This window comes from Camarhynchus parvulus, chromosome 2, assembly GCF_901933205.1.
Source record: "Camarhynchus parvulus chromosome 2, STF_HiC, whole genome shotgun sequence".
NCBI lineage: Eukaryota > Metazoa > Chordata > Aves > Passeriformes > Thraupidae > Camarhynchus > Camarhynchus parvulus.
Window position 1 is genome coordinate 65,123,727 of NC_044572.1, and position 26,084 is coordinate 65,149,810.

Sequence of the window (26,084 nt, forward strand, 5' to 3'; positions counted from 1 at the left end):
CCCGTGTGGGGAGCGCTGGAGTTAGGCAGAAGGGAAAGATCCTACCGGGAGAAGTGTGGCACCCAAGTTTACTGGGAACGTTTCGCAGAAGGCCAACTTTAAATCGAATTGATTCCTCATCCCTCTCGGCAAAGTAGTAATAAAAGCTGGCATTTTAAGTAATCGTTACGGGGCCAAAATTGCCGCTCCCTGGAGAGAACTCGAGGGGGCAGGGCGAGCAGCAAGCGGGGAAAGGAGAGGCGGCAGGGTTTCCGAGCCTCGAAATCTCTGCGCATCTTCCCCATCCCTTTCCCGTTTTGCACGGGGCCGTCTTTGCTCCGCGTCGTCCCCGAGCAGGAGTCTCCCCAGGACCGAGAGGGGTGGGAAAGGGGCAGGGCTGTGTAATTAAATTCTGGTGCCCGGTTAATTGGTGTAATTTGACGCTAACTGTACACCGCGGGCCGGCGCTGGGAGCGGCGGTGCGAAGCGCCCCTCGCACGGCCCATTGAGCGCGCCCCGCCCCGCGGACGCTCAGGACCCGCCGGGCCCCGCCGAGGGTGCCCGGTCTCCGCCGACCCCGGCTTGCTGGGGCGGTGGATGAGAAGGAAAGCCCCGCAGGGACGGACTATTCGACTGCCCGCGGCCCCGGCGTTCCCCCGAGATCCAATGGCTGCGGGTGCCAGCTCTTGCTTCCCGCTTCCCACCTGCCTGGAGACGGGGCAGGAACTCCCTTCTGTAGGGTCCTTGTATCCAAGCCCTTATGGTGGGGAGAGGGGGTGTGATCCCCTTCCTGCTGCTGGAGACTGGGGTCAGGCGGTGACCCTACCCAGCGCAGCCTCACTGGTGGGTGACAATGCACCCCGACATCCAGGAAGCCTCGAACTGTCCCATACCTGGGACACGATGCCCCATTCACCTGTCTCTGAAATGTGAAAGGGCTTGCTGTGCAACTGCGAAGTGGAAGTTGTTGGCATCCCTCCCTCAAATCTTGTAGCTGGAGTACAGTTTCTCCCCACGCCCCCAGTGCCCTGCCCCTAGAAATGAGGCAGAGTCCGTGCTTCCTTACTTTTTCGGGGTGTGAAATCAGGGCTACACGACACACCGGCCAGCTTCCAGGGCACTTCGGCGCTTGAATCCCCGAGGGGAGAAAAAAAAAACCCCACAACAAAACGTGGGCGGGGACAAGGGGTACGGACACGGGGAGGCCCAAGGGCCACAGGCTGTCGCAGGCCAGTTTCCCCCGGGGAACGCAGCGTCCCTCAGCACACGCCGCTCCCGCGCAGCCCGGCGGGACAGACCCCGGCCAGCCCGGTGCGCCCGCGGCTGCCGCCCGCCCCCTCCTGGCCCCCGCACCAGGGGCTGGAAAGACTGTCTGCACTGGGGGGGATGTCTTTGTTTCCCCCTGAACTCCCCAGGCAATTTGCAGTGCTTCCGTCGCCCATCTGGGCTAGTTCAGCCATCCCGGTGCTTTGCCTTTCTGGGCTACTGTGTTCTTGCCATTATGATTATTGTTGTTGTTATTATTATTATTATTATTTTATTATTATTATTATTATTATTATTATTATTATTATTATTATTATTATTATTATTATTATTACTACTACTACTACTACGTCCATGTATTCCTTGACAACTTGCCCCCGCGATAACCTTCCACCGGCCCCCCGGGGGAAGGTGAAGCCTGGGGGGCTCTCCCGCCCCACCCCGGCCGCGGGCGGGCACCGGGGCGGACAGCGCTGCCCTCTGCCCGCGGCCGGGGAGCACCGGGACGCTCACCCGGCTGGGGCAGCGCCGGGACGCGACACCGTGGCGAAGCGGGCAGGGGTCCGGCGGCTGCAGGACGCCAGAGGCACGCTCGGGAGCCCCCGGGGGCAGCGCGGCCGGTGTCCCGGGAGCGGCGGGGCCGGGAGGGCGCGGTGGGAGCGCGGTGGCGGGGGGCAGCGCGCAGGCAGCGCGGAGGCAGCGCGCAGGCGCGGGCAGGGAGCACCCAGCTCTTTATGGCCAGGTGAGAGAGTCCCGGCTCAGGTAAGGGGAGGATTTACCCACAGGCGTCCCAGGCGAGTGGCTTGCCCTCGCAGTCCATGACCAGCAGGGACCTGGGGACTCGGAGCCTGCAGCCAGGATGTCTATCCTCGCCAAGATGGGGGACTGGCAGGTAAGGTGACCCTCTGCCCTGGGGGGGTTTATTGTTACTTTGGGACGGGAGGCAGGGCTGGAGCGAGAAAGGTGACGGGCCCGGAGGGAGTTGGGGACGAGCCTGACGCTGGGGCTGAGTGTTTTGCGGCCCTCGGTGCTGGAGCCGCCCGCGGCCACTCGTGAGGCCCGACTGCAACAGGTAGAGAGCGGCGGACTGGGCTAGACAGGGGCCAGGGCTGCTCCGCCGCCGCCGCGGGTGACACGACCCCGGCAGCGTGGGCCGGCCGAGGGCGGCGTGTGCCCGCCCGGCGTCCCTGTGCCCGGGGCCAGCGGCGGCCGGCCCTCTGCGGAGCCTCGGGGCTGCCCACGGGCCGCGGCGGGACCCACGCGGGGCAGGGCCCGCAGCAGCGGCGGGACCCGGCGCGCATCGGGGACGTGCCGCGGGAGCTGAGACCTCTCTATGAGCTCCCACCCCAGCCTGTCCCATGGATAAATAACGCTGCCGGGTCCCACCCGGTAGTAGATGCGCCGGGGGCGCCCGTGGAAAGCACTCCCGCTGGATGAGCTGAAGGGAAAAGTAGAACTCATCGGCGAAAGGGGCCAGGAGGGGAACACGCGGCCCGCCGGGGCCTCGGCCGGCCCCACGGACCCGAGGGGACCCGCACGCACCATGGGCCAGGCTACACGTGTGGAGTTACGGAGGCTCACGAACTGGGAGACTCTTGAAAAACCCTGGAGCGCCCTGGTGCCCGTCCGCTCGGGCCGGATGACCGCAGTTTGCCGACTAATGAAAGGGAAGATGCACCGTCCTGTTCAAGCACACGGGATTTTCTTAGAGAAAAGGACTTTTAAAGAATTGATTTTTTCCCCAGGACAGTCCAGTTCCATATGGGAGCCTGGTTTCTTTTTCTGCTCCCAACTTTTAGAATGTCTCGACTAAGTCTTTCCTTAGACTACCCTATTTTTTTATTTCTTTAGGGTAGCAACAAGTCGTCTAAAAAAAAAAAAAAAAAAGATGAGGGAACAAAATAAGTAAACAAAAGTTATTTAAATTATTTTTACATGGGCTAACATCTTTTTATCAGACCGGTGCGAAAAAGTGATCAAAAGAAGATTTTTCTTTTCTTTCACTGAAATCAATTCTTGCGCAATCGTATTTACGGGTTATCTGCATTGAAATCTATTCTCGACTTTTGCTTACACCCCGGCCTTCCTTGCCCCTTCTCCCCGGCGCTGAGGGGCCCCCCTGGCCCCGCCTGGCCGGAGGGGCCGGGCCGCGGGAATCGTCTCCCGCTGCCCCGTGCGGATCTCTCGGGAAAAGCCGCCGCCTCCCCTCGCAGCCCTGCGCTCCAGCGGACCGGGGAGAGAAGGCAAACGGGTCAGGCCTTTGGCCCACGGGAGTCCCGAGCAGCCGCAGCTGGGAGGCTGTCCCGGGTGGGAGGCTTTCCCCACCGCCCCGGTTCAGACAGGACGGCGCTAAGGGGCCATGGGCCCCTTCGCCAACCCCCTTCTCTCCTCTTTTTCTCATCTCCAGCACCCCCCCGGGGCATTAGCTAGGCTTAATCTGCCAGCTCCATTTGAACCTCAATGAGAGTAAAAACAACAATTTACTCTCCTGCCAGTGGTAGACAAAAGCGCTGGTGAAAAAGAGCATCGGGGGTGGGAGTATGGTGGAGGAGGGGGGGAAGGGGAAAGAGAAAAAAAAAAATCCGTTTAGGGGACATGGATGTTTGTGTGTGTGAAGAGCAGTCCCGGGAGCCCGGGGGCTTTGCCGCCCTTCCCGGCGTGGCGACACGTGGGCCGGGCCCCCGAGGGCCCACTGCGGCTCCCCATCGGAGCGCAGGGGCCATTTGCTCCTAGAGGCAGTAAATTTTCCTCCGACGTGGAGGGCGGGGGGGAGGGTGGCCCCGGGAGGGTCTTCCAGGCCGAAGAGGCAGGTTCTGCCGTCGGCAAAAGGAAGTTTCGGTGAGCAGCAGGGCAGCCAGGTGCACAGGCAGCCGTGGGGATGCCCGGCTCCTGGGGACGCCTGGGGACACGGCTAGCGCGGCGAGCTGCGCCAGGCCCGACACGCCAGCCCCGCGGAGAGGGAATGCCTTGCCCTTCGGTGAAGAGAGGGATCACCCAGAGATGTGGGAAAAAAAAAAAAAAAAGAGAAAAACGGGAAAAACGAAGCCTTGCGGTGGATGTATCCAAGCTGGGCACCCGGGGAAATAAAAGAGGAGAAGGGTGGAGAAGCAAGCCCCCCAGGAGGGCAGCCTGAGCGCTCTCTTAGCGGCACATTGTTAAACAAACGAAGCGCTCCACCTAAGAAAGTACCAAAGTTTTATTGTGGTCATTGTTTTGTCCTTTTGCTCAAGTGCTTGCAAAAGACTTTGGCTCCTGCTACAGTCAATTTACCGCTCGCCCAGTTCTATTTGGGGGATAATGTTGGATTTGTTTGGGGTGGTGGTTTTTTTTTTGAAGACCAATAGCCAACAGAGCCGAGAAGAGGAAAAAAAAAAGGCAGTTTGCGAAGCAAAGAAGCTTTTAAAATATCCACAAAAAAAAAAAAAAAAAAAAAAGAAAAGAAAAGAAAAAAAAAGGACCAAATCCAGAGGGCAACAGAAGCCTCCGCAGACAATAACCTCATTCGAGCAGGACACGACTCTCGTTTCTCCTCGCTTTGCTTCCTTTAACCTCAGTGGGGGAAAAAAAAAAGGAAAAAAAGTGGGTAGGGGGAGAGATAAATCCCATTGGGTGGCTTCATGGCTAGCCCCAAACTTTCTGCGGATCGGACGGGAGCCTCTTTGATTTCAGTGGCCACTTTGCTCCCCGCTGGCAGGCAGAGGCACGGGGGCCAGCAGCGGCCCGCAGGCAGACAGGCAGGGCCCGCTGCCCCCGCGCGCTGGGGCTCGGCAAGTCGAAGAAATCTTTTTTTATCGTTAATTTTTTTTTCCTTGCTCGTGGGTCCCTTCTACCTGTGTCCATCGCTGCAGGTTGTTGTGCTGGCGAGCAATTGGGCTGTTGTTGATATGCTAATGAGGCGATTAGACTGTGGGTAAAGAGCTGGAAAAGGGAAAAGTTTCCACCATTAGAGGGAGATCTCCGAGCGCGGACGGGAGCGCTGCCGAGCCTCCGCCAGCCGCGCTCCCCACGCCGCCCGGCACCGCCACCGTAGGGAGAGGCAAGGCAGGGAGAACCAAATCCTCTCTCTCACGCCAATCCATGAAAATGCTTTGGAAACTGACGGATAATATCAAGTATGAGGAATGTGAGGTAAGCGCTTCCCCCGGGCCCGGGCGGAGCCCCGGCCCCGCAGCTACAAGCGGGAGCCTTCAGCATCCCTCCGTCTCTCAATTTCGTTTAGGAAAACTTCTGCTCCGTCATCAGGCTTCCTTGCGGTCCTGCAGCCGGAGAGGGGCTGGGGTCCTTCCCCAGGAACTTCGGGGCTTGTGGAAACACGGCTTTGTCGGAAGTGTATGAGGAAAGGCAAACAGGATCCAGAAGCAGCCTGGTCTATAGGTAGATCTTCCGTAGATAAGGCTCTTGTAGGATGCTACACTCATCCATATGGATGGATGGATGGATAGATGGATGGATGGATAGGCGGCTGGCTGAATGAATGGACGGATGAATGAATGAGAGGGCCAAGAGACAAAGGGAAGAGAATTATTCTTGCACTCTAGGTACCCGAGGCATCCAAATAAATTGGCTCAGGACCGACGCTTAAATGCAGCCTTTTCGATATATCTGCGGGTTCATTATACCGAGCTGCACAAATTTACAGGGGTCAGCTGCCTAAATGAAATAATGGGTTTTGGGAGCAGTGTTCCCCCAGCCTCCTAATTTTCAGGGCCACGTTCCCACGGGTTTGAGACATAGTGATTTAACCGCTTGGGAAAAACTAAACAAAATCCACCTCATTCGGTTTTGGAGCCGTTCAGCACAGATTGTGTGCGTGCATCTCTCTCTGTGCCTGTATGTGCATCCATATTTTTACAAAGAGGCGAGTGTCTTTTGATCTGACAAAAAGGAGAAGAAGAGGAAAAAGAAGAGCCATGCTCAGGACCCATGCCTTGTCTCAAACCAACGAATACTATTGTCACCCGTTTCGAAAAAGTTGCCTGTGCAGTGGGTTCAAACCGCGCAATAAAAGACTCTACTTTGCAAGTGAACGCTGTTATTTGGTCATGACCCACGCGGGAAGATCCCCTCAGCCTCGGCGGAGCCTTGCCGACATGCATCTCTGGGTCCAAGGGGGCACTCTCCCGACCGACCCTGACGCTGTTTTGGGTGATGCTGTAGTTTAGGGAAGGGACCGAGGACTCGGCAGGCTCAGCGCCGACTAAGTGATTTGGTGATCTAGTCCCTGATGGAGGAGTTTGGGATGAAGCTGTCTCCCGATGCGGGAGCTGAGCTTTAGGTCCACTCGTTAGCCGGTGCTTGATTTCTATTAATGAGGTGTCGGGTGTTGGGGTTTGTGGGTTGCGTAATGGTTTCTTTAAATTATTTTTTCTTAGTTGGCTGAGTCGGGTTTTTTTGGTGTTTTGGATTTTTAATTTTTTTTTTCAATCCCGAAAAAAAAGCCACATACTCCTCAGCTGCATTTCTGGTGGAAAGCGTGCCTCTTCCCCCTCCCTCCCCTCAGGACCGGTCTTCCAGTTTGCACACGTGCGAGCGTGTGGATTTCATCGCAAATGGCTTTTGTTGCCTTGCGTTAATGGGACTTCGCACTGAGGTGTTACCAAACACGGAGGGAGCAGCAGCCGCTCCGCGAACCGGCCGGATTGTGCGCGTACTTGTGGGGCTGGCTCCCCGTGTTTACCTCGGGAGCGGGTGCGAGAACACTTTTAAGAGAGGATGGAAAAGAGGGTGGCTGTACCCCGCCGGGGGTAGAACCTGACTTAAAATAAAAAAAAAAAAAAAAAAGAAAAGAAAACCAAAGATAAACCCAGAAAAAGGGCATAGAAGCCCGGCCAGCCGCGCTCAGAGCCCGGGGCGGCCGGAGCGCCGGGGGGTCGGGGCGGGCGGGCGGAGCGTGGGGCCGGGCGCCGGCGGCGCGGCGGCTGCGGCGGGGCAGCGGCGGCGGCGAGCGGAGCGGTGCCTGTTTTAAGGGAGTTGTTTGGGAGTTGCACAGCCAGTCCGACGGGTTGCGCCGGAGTCCCGGCTTGTCTGGGCCGGGAGAAGCGCTCGCCTTGCCTCTTTTCCCGGCTCCCGCTCCCCCCCGCGTCCCTCCCGCCCTCCTTCCCTCCCCGCCTTGCTGCCTCCTGCCTTTTTCCTCCGTCTCTTCCCGGATCCTCCGAGAGGGGGGCCGCGGGGAGCCCGGCGGATGCTCCTTGGGCTCCCCAGCACCCCCCGCTCCGGGCGCCCGCTGGTCTCTGCGCTGGGCTCCAACCGGAGGAAGAGGAGGAGGAGGAGGAGGAGGAGGAGGGCTGACACCCAGAGGGGGAGACACCCAAAAAAACTTTCCCAGCCGGTTTCCGGGACGTGGGGCACGGAGGCGAGCCTGCTCGGCGGCACGGGGCGGCCGCCGCGGGGGCAGCGGCGAGGGGAGCCCCTCGGCGGGGCGCCGTCGAGGCATGGACGGGGCGGCGGCGGCGGGCGGTCCCGCGGAGCCCACCCCGCGCAAAGGCGGCGGCGGTGCGGCCGAGGGCAGCAAGAACCAAGCGGGAAGCGAGCAGCCGCTCTTCTCCCTGGGCTTTGAGGCCGGCTACGCGCAGCAGCCGCAGCCCGAGGTGCGCCCGCGAAGGACTGCGGGGCTGGGGACATGGGGAGGCGGCAGCCGGGGGGAAGGGAAGGGAAGCGAAGCGAAGGTGAGGAAGGATGAGGGGGGGGATCCCGCGCCCCCTCCCTCTCTCCTTCTGCCCGTCTCTCCCACTACCTCCCCGCCCCCCCCTCTTTCTGCACCCCCCTCCTGGCTCCCACCCTCTCCCTCTCTCCGGATCTCTTTCTCTTTCACTTTTGCATGCCCTGCAACCTTTTAAAATGTTGCCCCTTTCCTGTGATTCGTCAGACGCAGCAGCATGTGCCCCCTCTCTCTCTCCCGCTCCCTCTCTCTCCCTTTTTGTCTCTCTCTCCCTCTCCCTCTCCCCCATCTCTGATTAGATACACTGATTCTTCATTCAATGGACGTCATTTAGAACAGGCTCTGCCTTGAGTTGCCTTCTCGCTTCACGCTCGATTTCCAGCCATTCTTCCCTTATTAAGTGTTCGTGTAATATTAATAGTCATGAATATCTGCTATTAGGAGTCTCCAGGAAGGCAGCAGATCTGTTATTAGGAGCTCAAGTGAAGCAGCAGCCTAGTCAAAGGAGAAAAAGAAAGAGTCAGAGGAAAAAAAAAAGGATTAAGAAACAAACACACACACGCTAAAAAAAAAAAAAAAAAAAAAAAGCGCCAAACAAACAACAAAAAAAAAACAAACCAAAACAAAAAAAAAAAAAAAAAAAGAAAAAGCAACAACTTTGGCTCCTCACACCGCGCCAGGATAGAGAGCTCGCCTTGGGAACACCCGATGAAGGGCAGCAGAGATCGGTGCAAGTTCTGATGGATTATCGTGGCGCGCCCGCGGTGCAGGAGCAGCCCCGGCGCCCCGGTCCTGCCGCCCGCGCCTAGCGCCGGGCTCCGGCCGCGCTCCCTCCGCGCCCGCGCCGCGCCCGCACCCGCGGGGCTCCGCCGGGGGCTGCGCGCTTCGCCGGTCCCTTTCCTCTGCCTTTTTGTTGTTTTTTCTGCCTTGACTTGTAACCCCCGACTCTTCGCAGATGTTAGTGCACAGTTTTTCGGCTATGGTGAGTTGCTTCACGTTTCTCTCGGAGGGGGTTCGGTGCGCGCTGGGTGTTGCTATTGTTGTCGGCGGTGGCAGTGGGGATTTCACACCCAGCTTTCCGGAGAGGGCTTTTTTTCCTTTCCATCATTTTTATAAATTCGGTGGTTTACGTTTTGCCCTTTCTCTCTTTATTTTTCTTTTCGTCCGTCCCCTCCCCCCCCCTTTTTTTTTTCCTTTGGTCTGCTTCGAGCGAACGGCAAAAGGCTTTGCTTAGACCTTACCGCTTCGATTCCTTAACCTTGCCACCTGCAAACGTAGTATTTTCGCTTTCTCTGTTTCGGGACCGTGGTTCTTTCCTTCGAATCCTCCTCCGTGGAGGCCATTCCTTTTGCCCTAGACTTTCGTGTGGGCTCCTCTGCCCGGTCTCCAGAGCCGGCAGAGCCGTGCCGAAGCGCCCGGGCTCATTTCGGTGCCGCTCGCCCGTCGGGGCGGCGGCGCTTCCCCCGGCCGCCTGCCGCATTCCTCCGCTTCCCCAGCGGCCGGGCCGCCGCTGCCCGCTCCGCTCCGCTCCCAAATCGCAACCCGGCCAGCCCGGGCTTCGGCCAGACACCCGGGGATGGGCTCTCCCCGTAGGTGGGGGGACCATAGCAGTGCTTTCTCCCCGAAACATTTCTAAAACTCTAAGGGGGAACTACTGGTTTGTTTGGAGGCTATTTCGGCGTTTTCTAGTAACAAAATGGCAGTGGGTTTGGATTTTCCAGGGTTTTCTTGGGACGCGATCGGTAATGTCAGCGATAGTATTTATTTCGGTTCTGTTAAGGGCCCGAGGAAGGATTTTGTGTTGTGGCAGAATTATTATTTCAATAATGCTCGCTTGTGAATCATTCTTTTTATTTGTGGGAAATACCTGCTCCTGAAATGCCGGGGCACGATCTGATGTGAATCCACGCTGTATCGCCGCAACGTTTTATTAATTACTCTAAGCTGTCCTGTTGTAATTATTGCTATTATTGCTGTTATCATTATTGCCGTTATTATTGTTTTTTTAAAAAGCGAGACTGCCTCTTAATTATTTGGGAAGGGAAATCAGAGGCAGAAAGATCTCCAGATCTGCTTTTCTGCGCCTCGGAAACGATTATTTGCCCCTCATTGCCCTATAGATGAAATTTTCAAGGCGATTTTGAGGAAAATCAGTTTGATATTATCTTTGTTTTTCTTTTCTCCTTTCCCCTCCCCTCCTCCCCCTCGTCTGCACCCTCCACCCCCCAACCCTCCCCCCCGCCCCCCCCTCTCCCGCTCCCCATCTCAGGAGCGCCACGACAGTACCAGCAACGGGACAGCCCGGTTACCCCAGTTGGGGACCGTGGGTCAGTCTCCCTACACCAGCGCCCCACCGCTCTCGCACACTCCCAACGCCGACTTCCAGCCCCCCTACTTCCCCCCTTACCAGCCCATCTACCCCCAGTCTCAGGACCCCTACTCCCACGTGAACGACCCGTACAGCCTCAACCCCCTCCATGCCCAGCCGCAGCCCCAGCACCCAGGATGGCCGGGACAGAGGCAGAGCCAGGAGACGGGGCTGCTCCACACGCACCGGGGTTTGCCCCACCAGCTCTCGGGGCTCGACCCGCGCAGGGACTACCGGCGGCACGACGACCTGCTGCACGCCCCGCACGGGCTGGGCTCGGGGCTGGCCGACCTGCCCCTCCACTCCATCCCCCACGCCATCGAGGACGTACCGGTAAGCCAAGGGGCCGCCCCGGAGCCCACTCGTCCCTCTTACAGCGGGAGCTCAACGTCGGGGGGAGAGGGAGGGAGGGAGGGGAACCCCCCGCCCCCCCTCAAAAAAAAAAAAGGAGGAAGGAAGGAAAAGGACTCCCCCCCCCCTTCCCCGTCCCCCAGGGAAAAGTGAAGCCCCCACCTAGAACAAAAGGTTCTCGCAGCTCGTCCCTGAGCGACGTCTCCCCGCTAACTTGCCCACTAAAATATAAATAAATCAAATTACTGTCATTGTTAACAATATCTTTCCTTCTCAATGACAATAAGCTGTTACGATTGGAAGAATATATAATATCACCACAGGGCCGTGCATTTGGGGATTTCTTACTGCCTTGGGAAAGACACGAGTCTGAAATGCCTGTGAGGACATTTAACGAGATCTCACAAATGTAAAGGGGGGGTTGGGGGGAAGTGGGCGAAAGTGGCCTAAGAAAGAAAAATTGGTTTCCCGTGATTACAGGATTGGCATATGGAATAACCACATCCAAAGTTATAAGAGGGTATGGGCAGATCCTCTTCTCTAAAGGAATGAATTGACAAATCAGGGAAGAGGTATACTAAAATGCTGCCGCCTTCTTTTAGTAGCGGTGCAAAGGGATGACCTCATAAATCATTACCTATAGGTTATCGAATTTGAGTCAGACCTACTACACCTTCTATTAAATCAAATGTTGGGGGCCTATTGGAGGATGCATTATTTGGGGGAACCTAATTCTATTATCGATGAGTACAGACTTTAAAAATGATTTCTAATTAAGCATGACATTAGTGTACAGGCTACTTACAAAGCCAGCCAGGGCTATTGTTCAGTTAGGAAAGTGGCCTTATGCAACATGATAGGTCGTGATCAAAGTTCATCTTTCTGGGTTTCTCCCTGCAAATGGAATTAAAACATGGCAATAAATTTATTAAAGCCCACAGAGCTCATGCTGAGGGACTGAAGCTGCTCGACTTGCAGGAGGAAAGAGGAGGAGGGAACTGTGGTATCTGGATGTGATTTTTGCCGAAATGCCATCCCAAATTACAGGATCAAATATTACAACAATATATTCGCTGACAGTTTAATGAGTACAGTTTCGTGTTGCAAGGATAATGTTCAGATGAACTTACCTATTTTTGGGGGTCATTTTGAAATCTTTTGTAAATTATACTCAGAGAAAATAGTGAATTTATTACAGCCCTCATCTGGCTAAATTAGCCACAGAAAATTGCTGGTTGTGTTTAGCAGTTTTGCAATAAACGCATACGTTTTCCAAAGTGGAGGATTTAGTAAGCAATTTGGATCTGTTAAAAGCAGGTCGACTCTTTAAACTTGATATAAAATAACATGGAGGCAATCGTATGAATAAACTAATTTGTTGACTGCAAGCCCCTGATTGCTGTAGGAAAACATGACCTAAAATGTTCTCTTGAATTCTCCCTCTCCTCAGTTGTGCTCCATGGCAGTGGGCTGATTCAGGAAGCCTCCTCTTCAGATCTATGGATTAATAGCATTGCTATACTTCGTGAAAACCAAATGCCATCTGGTTTAAATCCTTGAGCCAGTCTAGCCATTTTTTTTTCTCTAAGGCTGAATCAGCAGGCTTCATGAAGGAGAGTATAAAATAAGAGGGTGCATCTTTTAGGTGTGTTTTATCTAGTTAAAAAAAATCCGTTACAGAAATCTGAGTTGGGAGGATAATTTTGGAATTTTTCCGCTGCTGCAACAGTTAACCTTTAATAAAAACGACTGCTTAATATTTAAGAAAGTCAAGTAGACGGTGAAAATTATTTAATCGTAAATATCTCTGTGGGATTTTAAACTTAACAGTCCTCCCTGTACGGAATATGTGTAGAAATAACACAAATAAAAGTATTATGCCACACTACATTTACTTTATGGGTTTAGGGTGCATGCATAAAGGGATCATATTTCCCCATATAGTTAAAACACAAGAACTGCAGTAGTAGTCATTTCTGAACATTTCTCAATTTAATTATACTTAAATCCAGAAGCACTTTAGGCAAGTTACAAATGAGAGCATTGAGTATAATAAAACCTGTAATAAAGCAACTTAGTACCATCCACCCGGAATCATTGAGATCAGGCACAATTAACAGGAGCATAAATCCAAGACAGAATGGAAAATGTTAGAATCGGTATTATTGTTGGACAAAGACTAGAGAAGGAAGTAATAGTTTTTTAAATGGTAATGCCTGGGTTTTGTAACGATTGCGAAATCTTCTATCTCAGCAGCACTGGTGTTAATTTGTAAACACAGCCAGACATTATATTGCCTGTCAGTTTTTGGAATTAGAAAACATGATTTCATTTGACTTTCTAATCACGTCGTGACTCCGCCGCGCGAACCCCAGCTGTAGCCGCGGCCGCGGAACCTGCGAGGGGACAATAGTGGGGAGCCCGGGGGTGCGTGCGGCCCGGCCCCGCGCCGCTCCGCGCTCCTTTGTGCTTTCCCTCCCGCGGGCGCGGGAGACGGAGCGGGCGCAGCGGCCCCGGGGAAGGGCTGGGCCGGGCCGGAGCTGCTTCCCGGGGAGGAGGGAAGGGACGGGAGGAGGGAGCCCTCAGAAGCTTAAGGCCACTCGGGCCCCGGGGGTGTAAGTGATTTATTGTATTTTTTTCTTGGGGATCGGGGGAAGAGCTGGGAGGGATGCAAAATTCCTCTCGATAAAGGAAAGCTCCCTCAAATCCCCTTCCTCCCTCCTCCCCCCACCCCTTTCCGTGCAGGATCTGTTGTTTCCCTCCCCACACCGTGCCCAGGAATGGGGGGAGCACAAAACTTCTCCTTCACCCCATCCCACCTCGCCCTCCCTGCCTTTTGTTGTGGTTGTGCACTGACATCCCTGCCTGTTCCTTTTGTTGCAGCACGTAGAAGACCCCGGTATTAACATCCCAGATCAAACTGTAATTAAGAAAGGTAAGCTGTTTCCTTGCGCATACCAAACATGTCGTCACAGGCTGGGGACTGCTGGCTGGGAGGACTTACCCGGCCTCCCCCCTCTCCCCTCCAGCCCCCGGGCCCCGGGCTCCTTCCTCTGGCATGTACTGTTGGCCGAGAAAGATTGGAAGCAAAGAAAAACGGGCGATGTGCGTTGAAATCCGCCCTCTTGAATGGCCACGTTTGCCGGGTATTTTAATTATTATTGTCGTTAACGAGGAAAAATGTTAGCAGATTATCTAGAAAATTCGAGCCGGTCTTTTAGTGCATTAGCGAACAATTGGGTTTCATGGTTTGCCCCATGCATCTGGCTGAGCAGAGGGCTTGAATCGTTGTTGGTAAACTGGAGCTGTGAATGTGAAATCGTTGTTCCCCCTCCTTCGGGTTTTCTTATTTAATCACGCCGGTGATGAGGTGGACCGGTGGAGAACGAGGGGCGAGTTTCTGGAAACTGATGTCTGTCGGTGGTTAGGGTGGTTTGGTTTTCGTTGGCTTTGTGCGCTTGCTTCACTTGGAATTGAATTGAATTGCTTGGAAGCTGTTACCCAGATTGTGCTAAATATTTATTGCAAATTTTCACTCGATTTTCATTTCCCGTCGTTCTTTGGACAATCGAAAGATTGGGAAGGGTGGCACAGGGCATATTGCAAAGCAGGTTCTTGGTGGCAAGTGATGGGTTTTGCGTTTGGATGCTGTGTAGTGAGAACGCTGTTGGAGTAAAACTGGCAGGGTGGAAGGCGCGGCTAGCTCCTGCCTGCTCTGAGGGGTGCTGTGGCTGCGTGGCCACCTGGAATTTGGGTACCCAGGCCACCAAAGGAGAGAGGTGCTGAGTAGAGGCACTCTCCTCTCTAACCCTAATTGCTGTACAGCCAGCGAACCTGAAGTTTCATACACCCCCGCCCGTAAAGCCTTTGTCACGTCAAATTAGATGTGCAAGGGATAAATCTTAAGAGATGCTCTTTCCAAGTCGACATGATAATTGGCTCTTTTATTAGTAATCTCAAGAGTTCGTTTAACTCCTGTTGTATCTATTAGCCTTCCCAGAGCTATTAATGTCACAAGTGATCTATCCAAAACGGAGAGAGCCCCCCGCTTGGTTGGACTGCGCCCGCCAAGCGGAGCGGGCTAAGGCAGAGGAGAAAGGGAAGGCGGCCGGGACCCGAGGCACGGAACGGCGGCACCTCCCCGCCGGCCGCCGCCGGGCAGGGACCGAGCTGTATTTTGGGGTGCCGGTCCTCCGCCGCGTTACGGGTTTTCCACGTCCAAATTTGTGCGCTGGCGGGGCCCCGGGCTTGCCCCACATTGCCGCGCCACTGCCCGGGCACTGCCGGCCCGACACGGCGGTACCGGCGTGCGGCACCCGGCGGCCTGGGCGCCCGGCAGGGGCTGCGGCGGGGTCTTTTCAATTTCCTCGCTGCGGGTCGAGGGATGTCCGGCTCTCCCCCTGCGCCTCCCGCCGAGAAAGGGGAGGGGTGCCTCCGCTGCGTCCCCGCTGCCCCGCAGGCGGTGCGGGGCCAGGGCTGGCCGCAGAGAGCGGCTCGGCTGCTTTTCCCTCCCTCCCCGGCTCCCCGCCCGCTCCTCACCCTCACCTCCCTGCTCCTCCCTCCCTGCAGGCCCCGTGTCCCTCTCCAAGTCTAACAACAACGCCGTCTCCTCCATCCCCATCAACAAGGACGCGCTCTTCGGCGGGGTGGTGAACCCCAACGAGGTCTTCTGCTCGGTGCCGGGCCGCCTCTCGCTGCTCAGCTCCACCTCCAAGTACAAGGTCACGGTGGCGGAAGTGCAGAGACGCCTGTCGCCGCCCGAGTGCCTCAACGCCTCCCTGCTGGGCGGAGTGCTCCGGAGGTGAGGGGCGGAGGGACGCGGGAGGCGGGATGCCGGGCCGTGCCGTGCGGGAGGCAGGCAGGCAGGGAGGGAGGCAGGGATGGAGGCAGGGAAGGCGGAGGACGAGCGCCCACGCGGGGCGGCGGCGCGGGGGGAGTGCGGCGGCCGCCGCTAGGGGGCGGGGCGCGCGCGGCCGGCGGGGCAGCGCGGCCGGGCGGCGGGAGGGGGCCCGGGCGCTGTCGCCATGGCAACGCGCGGCCTTGCGCGGTCCCCGGAGCCCCGCCGTGGGGGCCCTGCGTGTCCCTGTCCCTCTCGTGGCCATGAACACCCCCACGGGCACACACACACATACACACCCCCAGGACCGGCTTAGCGGAGGGCACCCTGCCGTGGGCTCCTACTCCGTGGTGGCCTCACCCAGGCAATTAGGCAGTGCCTGGGCAGGGAATACCATCCAGGATTAATTAAGGCAGCTCCCATCTCTGCAGCCCCGCTTAGCCCAGCTCTGCTGCAAAGGCACAGATGGGCCACGTAGAGTTTGGTGTGAGGGCAGTGATGCTCTTGGGCTGCCGGCCCTGCAAATCGGCCCCCTCCCTTCATGCCTGGGGAGAAGCTGCCCCCGTGTCCATGGCACCTTGGGAGCTCGGGAGACACCTCAGAGCTCTGCATCACCTCTGGGGCTGGTCTAGACCTTAGTGAGGGCCGCTGCTCTCTAGGTGTGATCCAAAGTGCCATCTCTATATGTGGGATTCAGCTTTCAGCAACAGTTGGTCTTGAATCTCCCACAGCCATGTATCCCATCTCTTGTGCCTAAACCTTTTATTCCCTTCCCTGGAAAAGGATGTGTTGGGGGCATGTGTGGGCAGGAGCCAAAGTAGGAGCAGGTGTTCCCCCAAGCCTCATTTCTCAATGCCTTTCTGTGTGGAACAGGGCAAAGTCTAAAAACGGAGGGAGATCTCTGAGGGAGAAACTGGACAAAATAGGACTAAACCTGCCAGCCGGGAGGCGTAAAGCTGCTAACGTTACCTTGCTCACATCGCTCGTGGAGGGTAAGTGACTCCAAGAGCTGGGAGGGCTCCTTTGGAAAATGTGCCTGTTACTTTTGCCAAATGGGAGAAGATTTGCTGTTGGGTCGTTCAGGTTTTCTTTCTCCTTTCCAAGAGTTGGTGCTGCTCACTGGCATTTGGAAGGGCGTTATTTACTGTGTCTTAAAAAAAGATCAGGTTAATTGTGTGCCTTTGCTTTTTTGTTATAACCTGAAACGGGTTTGTGCGAGTCCTGCAGACTCAGCAAAGTGTTCTATTATTTATTTGCCTTTAAGTTTCCGAGCTAGATGTTTTCAGGGCCCCATCTTGCTCACTCATTCAAATGAGTAATCCCTCTGTGGAGTAAGCAGATCTCATTGGGAGCAGCACGGGAAGGATCCCTGTGAAGGGGGATTGTGGGCTTATGAGCCCCATAAGAGACCCATGAATATCAAGTTGAAAATTAGGGGCAGCAGAGCCTCTAATACTTCAGTGCTGTTCTTCTGCCACAGGTGGACAACTGAGCAATTTTAAATGTCAGAAGCTGCAGCTACTTTAAGTTTGTTCTCCCTCCCAGCCTGCAGCCGCATAACAGTAAATCATTTAACTTTTCTGACATCTGCATTTGAGAAATGCGTGACCATTACTTCCTGAATTAATTTGGGAATCCTTGACCTCAGCCATGAATTAATGGTGTCCTGAAAGCCTCAAAGTTGCACCACTGCCAGCCCCCACTCCCTTTTGGTTCTCATTTTCAGCACACATGTTCCCTTGGCTGTATCATTCTCTGCTTTGGCTGGAAAAGGTGCAACTTGTTTTAATGCCTTGGGATGTCTTATGCTGTCTGTACGGGGAGGTGGGAAGCTCAAGAGTTTGCAGTCATTTCGTTTTGAAGCAGTGGCTGTGTCACGTTGGCTGACACAAAGTATGTCTGAGGCCGGCAGATAGACCCCTCTCCTTTCCCCTTACTTACGAGTTCGGCTGCGTTTTAGTCTGGTTCCCTTTGTAAAGTATTTTTAAACTCAGCCTGAGCTGTCCAGGTTCAGCTTAAGTTTGGTTGTGTAGACGGGAATTTGTTTTGTTGTCGCTTCGCATTCTGCGAGAAATGTTTCATGTTCGAAGGGACAGGGAAAGACACGTTGTGCGATGATGCCAGGCGTCATTTTTTTAAACATGCAGATTAGTGAACAAACTATATTTATACTGTGTGAAAATTACCACGTCTTCATGTTTCTGAAAAGGCTTTGCAATTGCATTGACACGCTGCTGTGGTAAAAAAAATCACGAGGGGAAAACTTGTAAAAAGTCTAGATTTGGTAGATGCTTAACATTATTTGTGATGTTAATGAATATGGAGAAGGTTTTATGGTAATCCATTGTTCTGTTTGGCTTTCACGTACAATGGCTTTGAAAAGAATGATTTTTTAAAAAAACAAAACCAGAGGCCTGATCTTCAGATAACTTAGTGATGGTGGCTAATTCTGGGGAGATGATAGTATAAACATTGCTGAGGCTTCGAGTCCCATAGCGATGAGGCAGTTTCTAGAGTACTGTTATTGTTTATGATCCGCTCCATTTTATGGAAACAAGCTCACTGGACTGAGGCTTTGAAGCTCTAATTGGCGCATGCGTTCTTCCGGAGCTAGAGCTAATGGCAGGAAGCCCTGCAGTAAAAACCAACTGGTTCAGGAAATTAAAACCAAAGATTTGAAAATCAACAAAACAGACAGACTTGATGGAATGACCCTAAAATTCTCATGGTTAATCGTTTGGGGGTGAACATATAATTATATGCGATCAAGTTAAATTTTAAACACTTAGCTGTTTAATGCATTTTATTTAGAAGAGCTCTAGGAGAAATTATGATCAATATTAATCATTGATGCATTGCAAAAGAATATAGAAATGTGGCTGAGGCAAACACATTTTCAGAGTAAATAGCTGTGAATAAAATGTACATAAATGGCTCTCTATAGGTATGGAGATGTAAATCGAAGTACACATTCTAGGTGGATGTAGCTTGTCTGTCTAAAAGTATCTCTTAGTCAATGTGAACTTTTAAAAATTCTTATGTGAGATTTCACTCGTAACAATTGTTATGAAAATATGCATTTGCATTGCCTTCAACTGAAGCAACGAAAACTGCAAAATAAGATGTAATTAACATTTCTGGCCCTAACTTTTTCAAAGAGAAAATGTCCAAGCTTTTGAGAAGAAAAGCCCAAGTAGAATGTTGTTTTTTTTGGAGTTTTTTTCAAATGGATTTTTGCCTCTGTTTGATGTGTACTGATGAGCTGTGTTTCTTTCCATCCCCACCCGTGCCTCCCTATTCAGGAGAAGCAGTACATCTAGCTAGAGATTTTGGGTACGTTTGTGAGACAGAATTTCCTGCCAAAGCAGTAGCTGAATTTCTCAACCGACAACATTCCGATCCAAACGAGCAAGTCACAAGAAAAAACATGCTTCTAGCTACAAAGTAAGACATTTAACTTTCTGGCATGTTGCTTAGAAATAAGGGAGGGGGACTAACTCGAGTTTGGGGCTTTTATTTGTGAGGATATTTGTTTGCTGCATAACCAGTGGCTGATGGCTTTGTAAGTTGTGAGGGTGTGTGTTGGCCCTTCTGTTATAGGAGAGTTCTACAGGCCAGCTTGGTTTCCTCCAAATCTGTTTGCACAGATTACCTTGAATGTGAATTGTGCAAATTGAGAGTGGATGTTTAGTTACAGAAAAAGCAGTAATTCTTCAAAGCAAAACATCTTCTGGGCCTATTCACTTAGCTTATCAATTTAAGTAGAAGGGGAAGTCTTCCCATTGACAGTAAAATAAAACTGGCACATTAAACTGATTTCAGTTCATTAAAATCGGGAATGGTTCTTCCTGCCTAAGCAGCTCTGTTACTTAGCTAATACAGGGATATTAAAAATGTATTTTAAATGGCAATCTGTACGCAGTTAAAATGCTAGCAGAGTTTATCGTTGGTGGGGCTGCCTAGACTTCCAGGTGGTATGTGAAAAGAAAATTATTGTTTTGGTATGTTTGCTGGAAATTAAAAGGGTTGTTTAGTAGCCCTTAATTACCAACGGAGGTGTCACCAAAGGGCACAGTGCCAGAGGACACAAGCAGGAGATGGGAGCTGCTTTATGGCTGGAAGACATTAACGTGGGTTTTAGAATACAAACTGTTTCAACATGCCTCTGAGCTCTCTTGCTGTAAGGTGTGTTATTTCTCCAACCATTTGTGCAGTGAGTGGGTGATATAACCTATCTTCTGCACCATGCCCTTGTATCCTCCCTTTTCACCTCCCTGGAAGGAAATTTCCAGGCGCTGGCTAGCGTCAGCCTTCCCCTCTGTGGAAAGGTCCCTTTGGATTTGGAGATAGAGATTTACATATATAAATGTTTCAGAATACCCTAATTTAAATCCTCACTTGCCAGCTTTGCCCTCACTCGTTCTTCTTGACACACAGGTGTGTGTTTCAGCCTTGTGAAGGAAGAGGCCTGTATCCCTCTCTGGTTTCCCCCAAAAAATGAATCTTCTAAGATATGGATAAATCCGTTAGCTTACCTTTTGGATATCATAGTCTGTCTGTTAAGCCTGCTCAGGAACTTTAAACTATGTCTGTGCTCCAAACCCCAGCTAGGCAGGGATGTTTGTGAAGAGTGTTGGGGGCTGAGATACAGAGAGCAGTGGGGCAAGAGGCATGTGTCTCCATGTTCCTGTTGCCTTCCGGTGTGTTGGATGGGGCTCTGGGGTGTGATGTGTGGTGTGCTGTCGTGTGTGCACGCAAGGTGAAGGGAAGAGGTTTGTGCGTGCTGGGGAAGTGTGAGAATTGGGGAAGGATGCATAGAGAGGAGAGGGAGAAAGGAGAATGTGTATGCTTAGGAGCAGGAGCCCCCTTGATCCAGGGGCTTGTGCAGTCTAGCAGGGAGAATGCACGGGCTTTGCTGCCGCCAGTGATGGTTCATTTCTCTCCCTCTCTCTTCCTTTCCCTCCCTCCCTCCCTCCCTCTGTCTCTCTGCTCCATTTGTGCTACAGACAGATCTGTAAAGAGTTCACCGACCTGCTGGCTCAGGACCGATCTCCCCTGGGGAACTCGCGGCCCAACCCCATTTTGGAGCCGGGCATCCAGAGCTGCCTGACCCACTTCAACCTCATCTCGCACGGCTTTGGGAGCCCGGCAGTGTGTGCTGCCGTCACCGCCCTGCAGAACTATCTCACCGAGGCGCTCAAGGCCATGGACAAAATGTACCTCAGCAACAACCCCAACAGCCACACAGACAACAGCACCAAAAGCGGTGACAAAGAGGAGAAGCACCGAAAGTGAGGATCCCCCCCACACGCTCCTCTCCCTTCCCCCTCATAGCCCATCGATCCATTCATCTCCCTCCTCCCTCTCCCCAGCACCCAGCACCCCAGGCTACAGCAACAGAATGAGCGTCCTTCTGCCAGTCCTGTTCTCTGACTCTGCAGGACTGCTCTGCCCTCTCTCCGCGCCCCTTCCCAGCATCCACATTTCCATTTCCTCCTGCTTAAATTCCCCTCTCTTCCCACTGCCACCATCGTTTTACCCCAGTTTGGAGCCTAAGAGAACAGAACAGGGGGACGGAGCCAGCAAAGAAAAAAAGTTCTGTCTTGAGTTTGTGAACTTTTTTTTTTAATAAAACAAAAGGAGAAAAAAAAACCCAACAAAAAATAAAACAAAAAAGAAAAGGACTTTTTTTTTTCTAAAAATATATTAAAAAATTAAAAAAAAAACAAACAAAAAGAAATAAATAATACTTAAAAATTCTATGAGCTTCACCGGACTGAATCACCACCTTCCCTTACATAAACTTCAGTTAAGATTGTAGCCATACTAAAAATGAAAGAAAAGAGTGAAAAAGTACAACAGCAACAGCAGACAGACAAAAGGCAAAGAGGACTGATGACATTTTATCAGTATTGTGAATAAACTTGAACACAAAACACAAGCGGTTCCATGTCATATCTTCAGTTGTAGAACTTTTTCCTGTCCAAGGTAAAGCGACCAACTTGAACTTTCTATTGCAACACGATTCACGGTTATTATATAAGGGAATCAGTGTTCATGTATGTATATATTTATTTATGTGTAATTTAATGGGAATTGTAAATATGGTGAGTCTGTTTTAAGCCTTTTTTTATTTATCTGGTGATCTCGTTTACCTCTTGTTTAGTGGGTTTTAAATCTTCCCCTCTTAGTTCATCATGTGGTTCATGGTACTTATTTAGATATCAGAGGTTTTTTGGGGGTTTTTCTCTGGGATTCATCATTTTTAGCCCTATTGTAGCATGTTAAAAGCGACAATGAAGCAGCTGAACAAATAAAAAACCATTAATTTTTATATATAATTAGTATGACATTTAGTTTCTCATTGAAGATAAAATAAAGTGATGTTGGACCCTGGCAAGGTTTTTAAACATGTTAGTGGTTTTACAACCCTTATGTGTTGTGGAAAATGAAAAAAGTTATTTTCATCCACTGTCCTCCTGAAAGCAACAACAGAGCAATAAATTAATATTGTCTTTTAAAACAAGATTTAGCTTTACTTTCCCTTTTTTTCCTCTCTTTTTTTTTCTCCCTTTCTTTTGTTTTTATTTTTATCTTTTTATCTTTTTTCTTTTTTTTTTTTTTCCCAAAGAACTTCAAACATTCGGGACCACCTGGTATCCTGTATTTCCACTGGCCATATTGGAAGCAGTTATAGTTGTGTTGTATTGAGTTGTGCCGGCAGTAGTTTCCATGCCTATCAATGTATCATAGTCCTTTGTTGCCCAGATAAATAAATATTTGATACGCTTTATGTCGATTTTTTTATTCAGTAGCTGTCTTTACCCAGGCGTATTTTTGTTCTTGGCAGTATTTTTTATTCAGTATGGTTACAGTAATTGAGTTTAACTCTCCCTTGACAATTGCTCCTTGCAATAAGCAGCTGAACCCATTGTTTCCCTCAAGTATAATAAAAACTTACTTTCAACTTGGAGTTCAGAGCAGGGTATCATTTAGATATTCCACTGAGTCTGTATTCAGACAAATGACACAATAAAGCACAATGTATTCTTTTGGATAAAAAATTGTCTGTACTACTAACAAAAATGACACACTATCTTTTCTTTAACCGAAACATAATTTTATTTAAAAAATAAAAGTTTTATTTTATTTATGTTGACCTCTAGGTTTTTATTTATGTTTATATATAGCATACAGAATTATAAGCCTATAAAATTTTGTACATGTAGTTGTCCTAACGGAGAGCAGAGATTAAAAAACACATCTCAAGAAGGACATTTTAAAAAGAATCATTACTGAGAAAATACTGAAAATTATTGCTATGAAAAAAAAATTTATACTGATAAATCATAGCTGGGTGCTCCCTCCCCCTCAAGAAAAAAGAAAAGCTCCGTAGTTGATGCCAACAAAATCATCTCACGGTTGTGAACTTTAGTGAAATCTTGCAGGAGACAGATTATTTCTGATTGATGGTTCGTGTTTTAGTGGAATGCACAGACTGACATTTTGAGATGGCTGTGTCAGTTTGTAAGGGACTGCAATTTTTATCTTGAATTTCTTCTTGTGGAAACCAGTTGTGAAACAGGGAAGTTCGCTTTAAAAAAATGGAGTGTATGTCTTGAAGATGGTCTATAAAAACATGTGGGAATTCAGATTTTGAATCTATTTTCTTTGGCCCGGGGTGTAGGTGAAGTCAGGATCAGGCTGGATTATGTTATATCATAGGAAGGGAGACTAAATGGAGTTTAGAATGTAAAGGCATTTTAAAGAGAGGGTCTCCTTTAAATGTTGACGGTATTCTAGTAGAGGAGGCTGATTTTTCTCTTTCCTTCCCTCCCTGACTCCCTCTCTCTCTCTCTCTCCTTTTTTCCCCTTTTCGCTCAGGCAGAAATTGAGGAGGTTAGGAGGGAGGTGTTTACAATAAAGCTGCACAGAGAATTAACATTTGCTCATATATTTTGACGTTTGGTAGAGCTGGTGAAGCAAAGCATTAGATAAAGCCCAAGATGTTTCATTTTGCTTTGGTAATCTACTTATGGAAGGCAGTGTAAAATCAATCTTGCCAAGCAGAAAGAGAGTTGGTGGAGTCTAAATTCTATTTTCGTGAGCCAGCTAGTTTATAAAAATGGTGAATATTTTTTTCTATAAATTGAAAGTGGATCTTTTGAATGCAAAGCTGCAATTGTTTTAAAAACAGTTATTTATTATTTCCAAGAGAGACTGGTTAACCGTAAAGTAGATGTAACAAAATAATGAGGTGAATGAACCCTAACTGTACATATTCTTGACATAAATGAAATGCACAGTACTGTAGCAGGTGAAGTGAAGCATTGTCTATCAGGGCTGTTTTTCTTGGCTGCATCTCAGATTGTGTGTGGGATCCTAACCTCAGGCACAATAGCATTCATAAACAGCAATACATTGCTGCTCTTTCTACAGCAACACATAAATACTCATTTTTAAATGAAAACAATCTTATTAAATACCATTCATTCATATCTGGATTTACAGATGCTTGTTACTTTTTGAAACCTGTACCCAATATAATCGTTTTATACTGGTCAATGTATAAAGCAGTCTTATGCTAGAACATTATAAGGTCATAATAAATAATGTTTTAAACATATAATTAGCTAGTTCATGGTAGGAGAGCGCATATTAGGTATTCTGCTGCTGGATTAGCAAGCTACCAAAAACCAGAAATTAAATGACCTTGCGAAGATTTCTTTATTACTATTATTTCTAAGGAAGGATTTTACAGGCGATAATGGAAATCAGACTAGGTTCAGTTCAGCCTCTTCTGCTGTGACCAGTGTGCAGTTACTAAAATGTGCTAATTACTTCAGCATTCTTTGGATGCATTTTTAACGTTGTGATCGAGGTGCAGCAGTGAAATTCTAGGTCACGCTTTTATATACTAAACAGAAATCTGTTGTTATTGTCCCCCCTGCCCCAGATCGGTTGGAGCGGGGGTGAGTGGTGGCTGAATGTTAGAGCGTTGCTGCCACACTGAGCTAATTCCTACATGTGAACCAAAATACAGCTTGGTGCTCTTTCACCGTGAACAAGGACAGCCCTCCTCTTTGTACCGTATTTTACCCCACCCTCCAAAAATCAAATATTAATATAATTTGAGATTTAACTGGTGGAACAGCCATCAGGACAGCAATGCCCCGCAGCTGAAATAATATTTAAAATAGAAGAGATTTGACATTTGAGAAGTCAGTGGCTTGAAATACCCAGTTGTACTTAGCTAATTCAGTCCTTAACCTCTGGTTTCAAATAAATCAATTACAGTCGATTCCACTTCAGTTCAGAAGTGCACAAGGTTTTTAGTTAATTGAATACATTTTATTCACTGGCTAGGAGTATTCATTTATCCAAACCCTTACATTTAAAGGCAATTTCTTTATTGTCCATGATAAATTCGACTGCATAATCAGATCAGCTCCTTGTTAGTTTACTCATCTTCTACCTCCCATTTAAATTCCACAATGTGAGCTTTCCTTTCCCTCCTTGGTACATGAATATCTCAGCCCAGACCAGATTCCCAGAGCCTCAGCCCTCATGTTAGGAAAGTGTAGCTAAAATAACTCGTGCCCTTCTGACAGGGATCAGCATGAAGTCCATCCTAGCTAGTGAGGGCACAGTGATTTAAACTGGCTCCATAATCAAACGGGAAAGATTGGGAGCAGAAAAAAATAAATGGTACCTTTGATTTTGTCCCGTGCACCTTTTCTGCATGAAAGAGCTATGTCTCTGCTCCCTGCCCTGCAAGCAGCTGGAGCTGTTAACTCCTAGAGAGAATTTGGAGCCAGCTTGGTGTCAGCAGGATAAGATTTTTGTCGAGCACCAGGCAATGAAGTTGTGTCCCTGATCCACTTTGAACAGATACTGGTATACACTTTGTGTGTGTTGTTTGCAGAATCCTGCTGGCTTTGGTTTACTGTTTTGGAAAGGAAAGGGGTTAATTAGCATCATTATCAATCACTAATGCTTGTCTAACGTGGCCAAAGAATAATCAAGTTAGGGAACTGCATGAAGCTAACATCTGCTTCATTCCAGTTAAAGATTTTTCCTTATATCGTTCAATTATTGGAAGTCCACACCAGTTTCAGGCTTTGTCAGGGCCATAAAGCAGGGTCAGATCGTTAGAAATCTAGAATGGAGGGGAAAGTGCAATATAAATAACAAATGGCTTCATTATTTGAGTTACAGGTGCAAGAATGGCTGTGAAAATGAGTAGGGTTTACTAGAATGTGTTCCTTCTTTTTATCTCCTGCACAGAGGAAAAAATAAATCAGCCAAGCCCAGTTCTTAAATCATTTATTCTGCATAGGCTGCAGCCTCTCCATTTGCAATATTTAGTTTAGTAACTCCAAACTCCCAAAAAGAAGTAGTTTACAGCATGCTTTTAGAAGCAGAGGAAAAGTGAAAGTATTTTATGACCCATCACTAGCAAAGTCTTACTGGCTTCAGAATAGCAAAATAGCCTTGTTTTTCTTCTTCTAGTTAAAGTCTCTAAGCTTTCTTAGTCTCTTTCTTAAAGTCTCTAAGCTGATATTTCAGGCAGGATAAACAGATATATAGCTGATGATGGCAGTAAATATTCGTATCCTTGAACT

At 50.1% G+C, this 26,084-nt stretch overlaps 1 protein-coding gene across 4 annotated transcripts; it reads left to right on the top strand.

The window, feature by feature from the left end:
• Positions 1–1,967: 1,967 nt before the first annotated feature.
• TFAP2A (transcription factor AP-2 alpha) lies at positions 1,968–22,252 on the top strand. 4 transcript variants are annotated; one of them, XM_030971690.1, is made up of 8 exons: positions 7,756–7,832; positions 8,345–8,885; positions 10,173–10,604; positions 13,506–13,557; positions 15,192–15,423; positions 16,333–16,451; positions 18,762–18,903; positions 20,466–22,252. In XM_030971690.1, the coding sequence occupies exons 2-8, from the start codon at positions 8,859–8,861 to the stop codon at positions 20,752–20,754; spliced, it is 1,293 nt and encodes a 430-aa protein (XP_030827550.1). In that variant the 5' UTR covers positions 7,756–7,832; positions 8,345–8,858; the 3' UTR covers positions 20,755–22,252. The 4 variants fall into 4 exon arrangements, with proteins under 4 accessions (XP_030827548.1, XP_030827547.1, XP_030827550.1 ...); XM_030971688.1 differs by lacking the exons at positions 7,756–7,832; positions 8,345–8,885 and adding an exon at positions 1,968–2,137; XM_030971687.1 differs by lacking the exons at positions 7,756–7,832; positions 8,345–8,885 and adding an exon at positions 5,034–5,373.
• Positions 22,253–26,084: the final 3,832 nt, after the last annotated feature.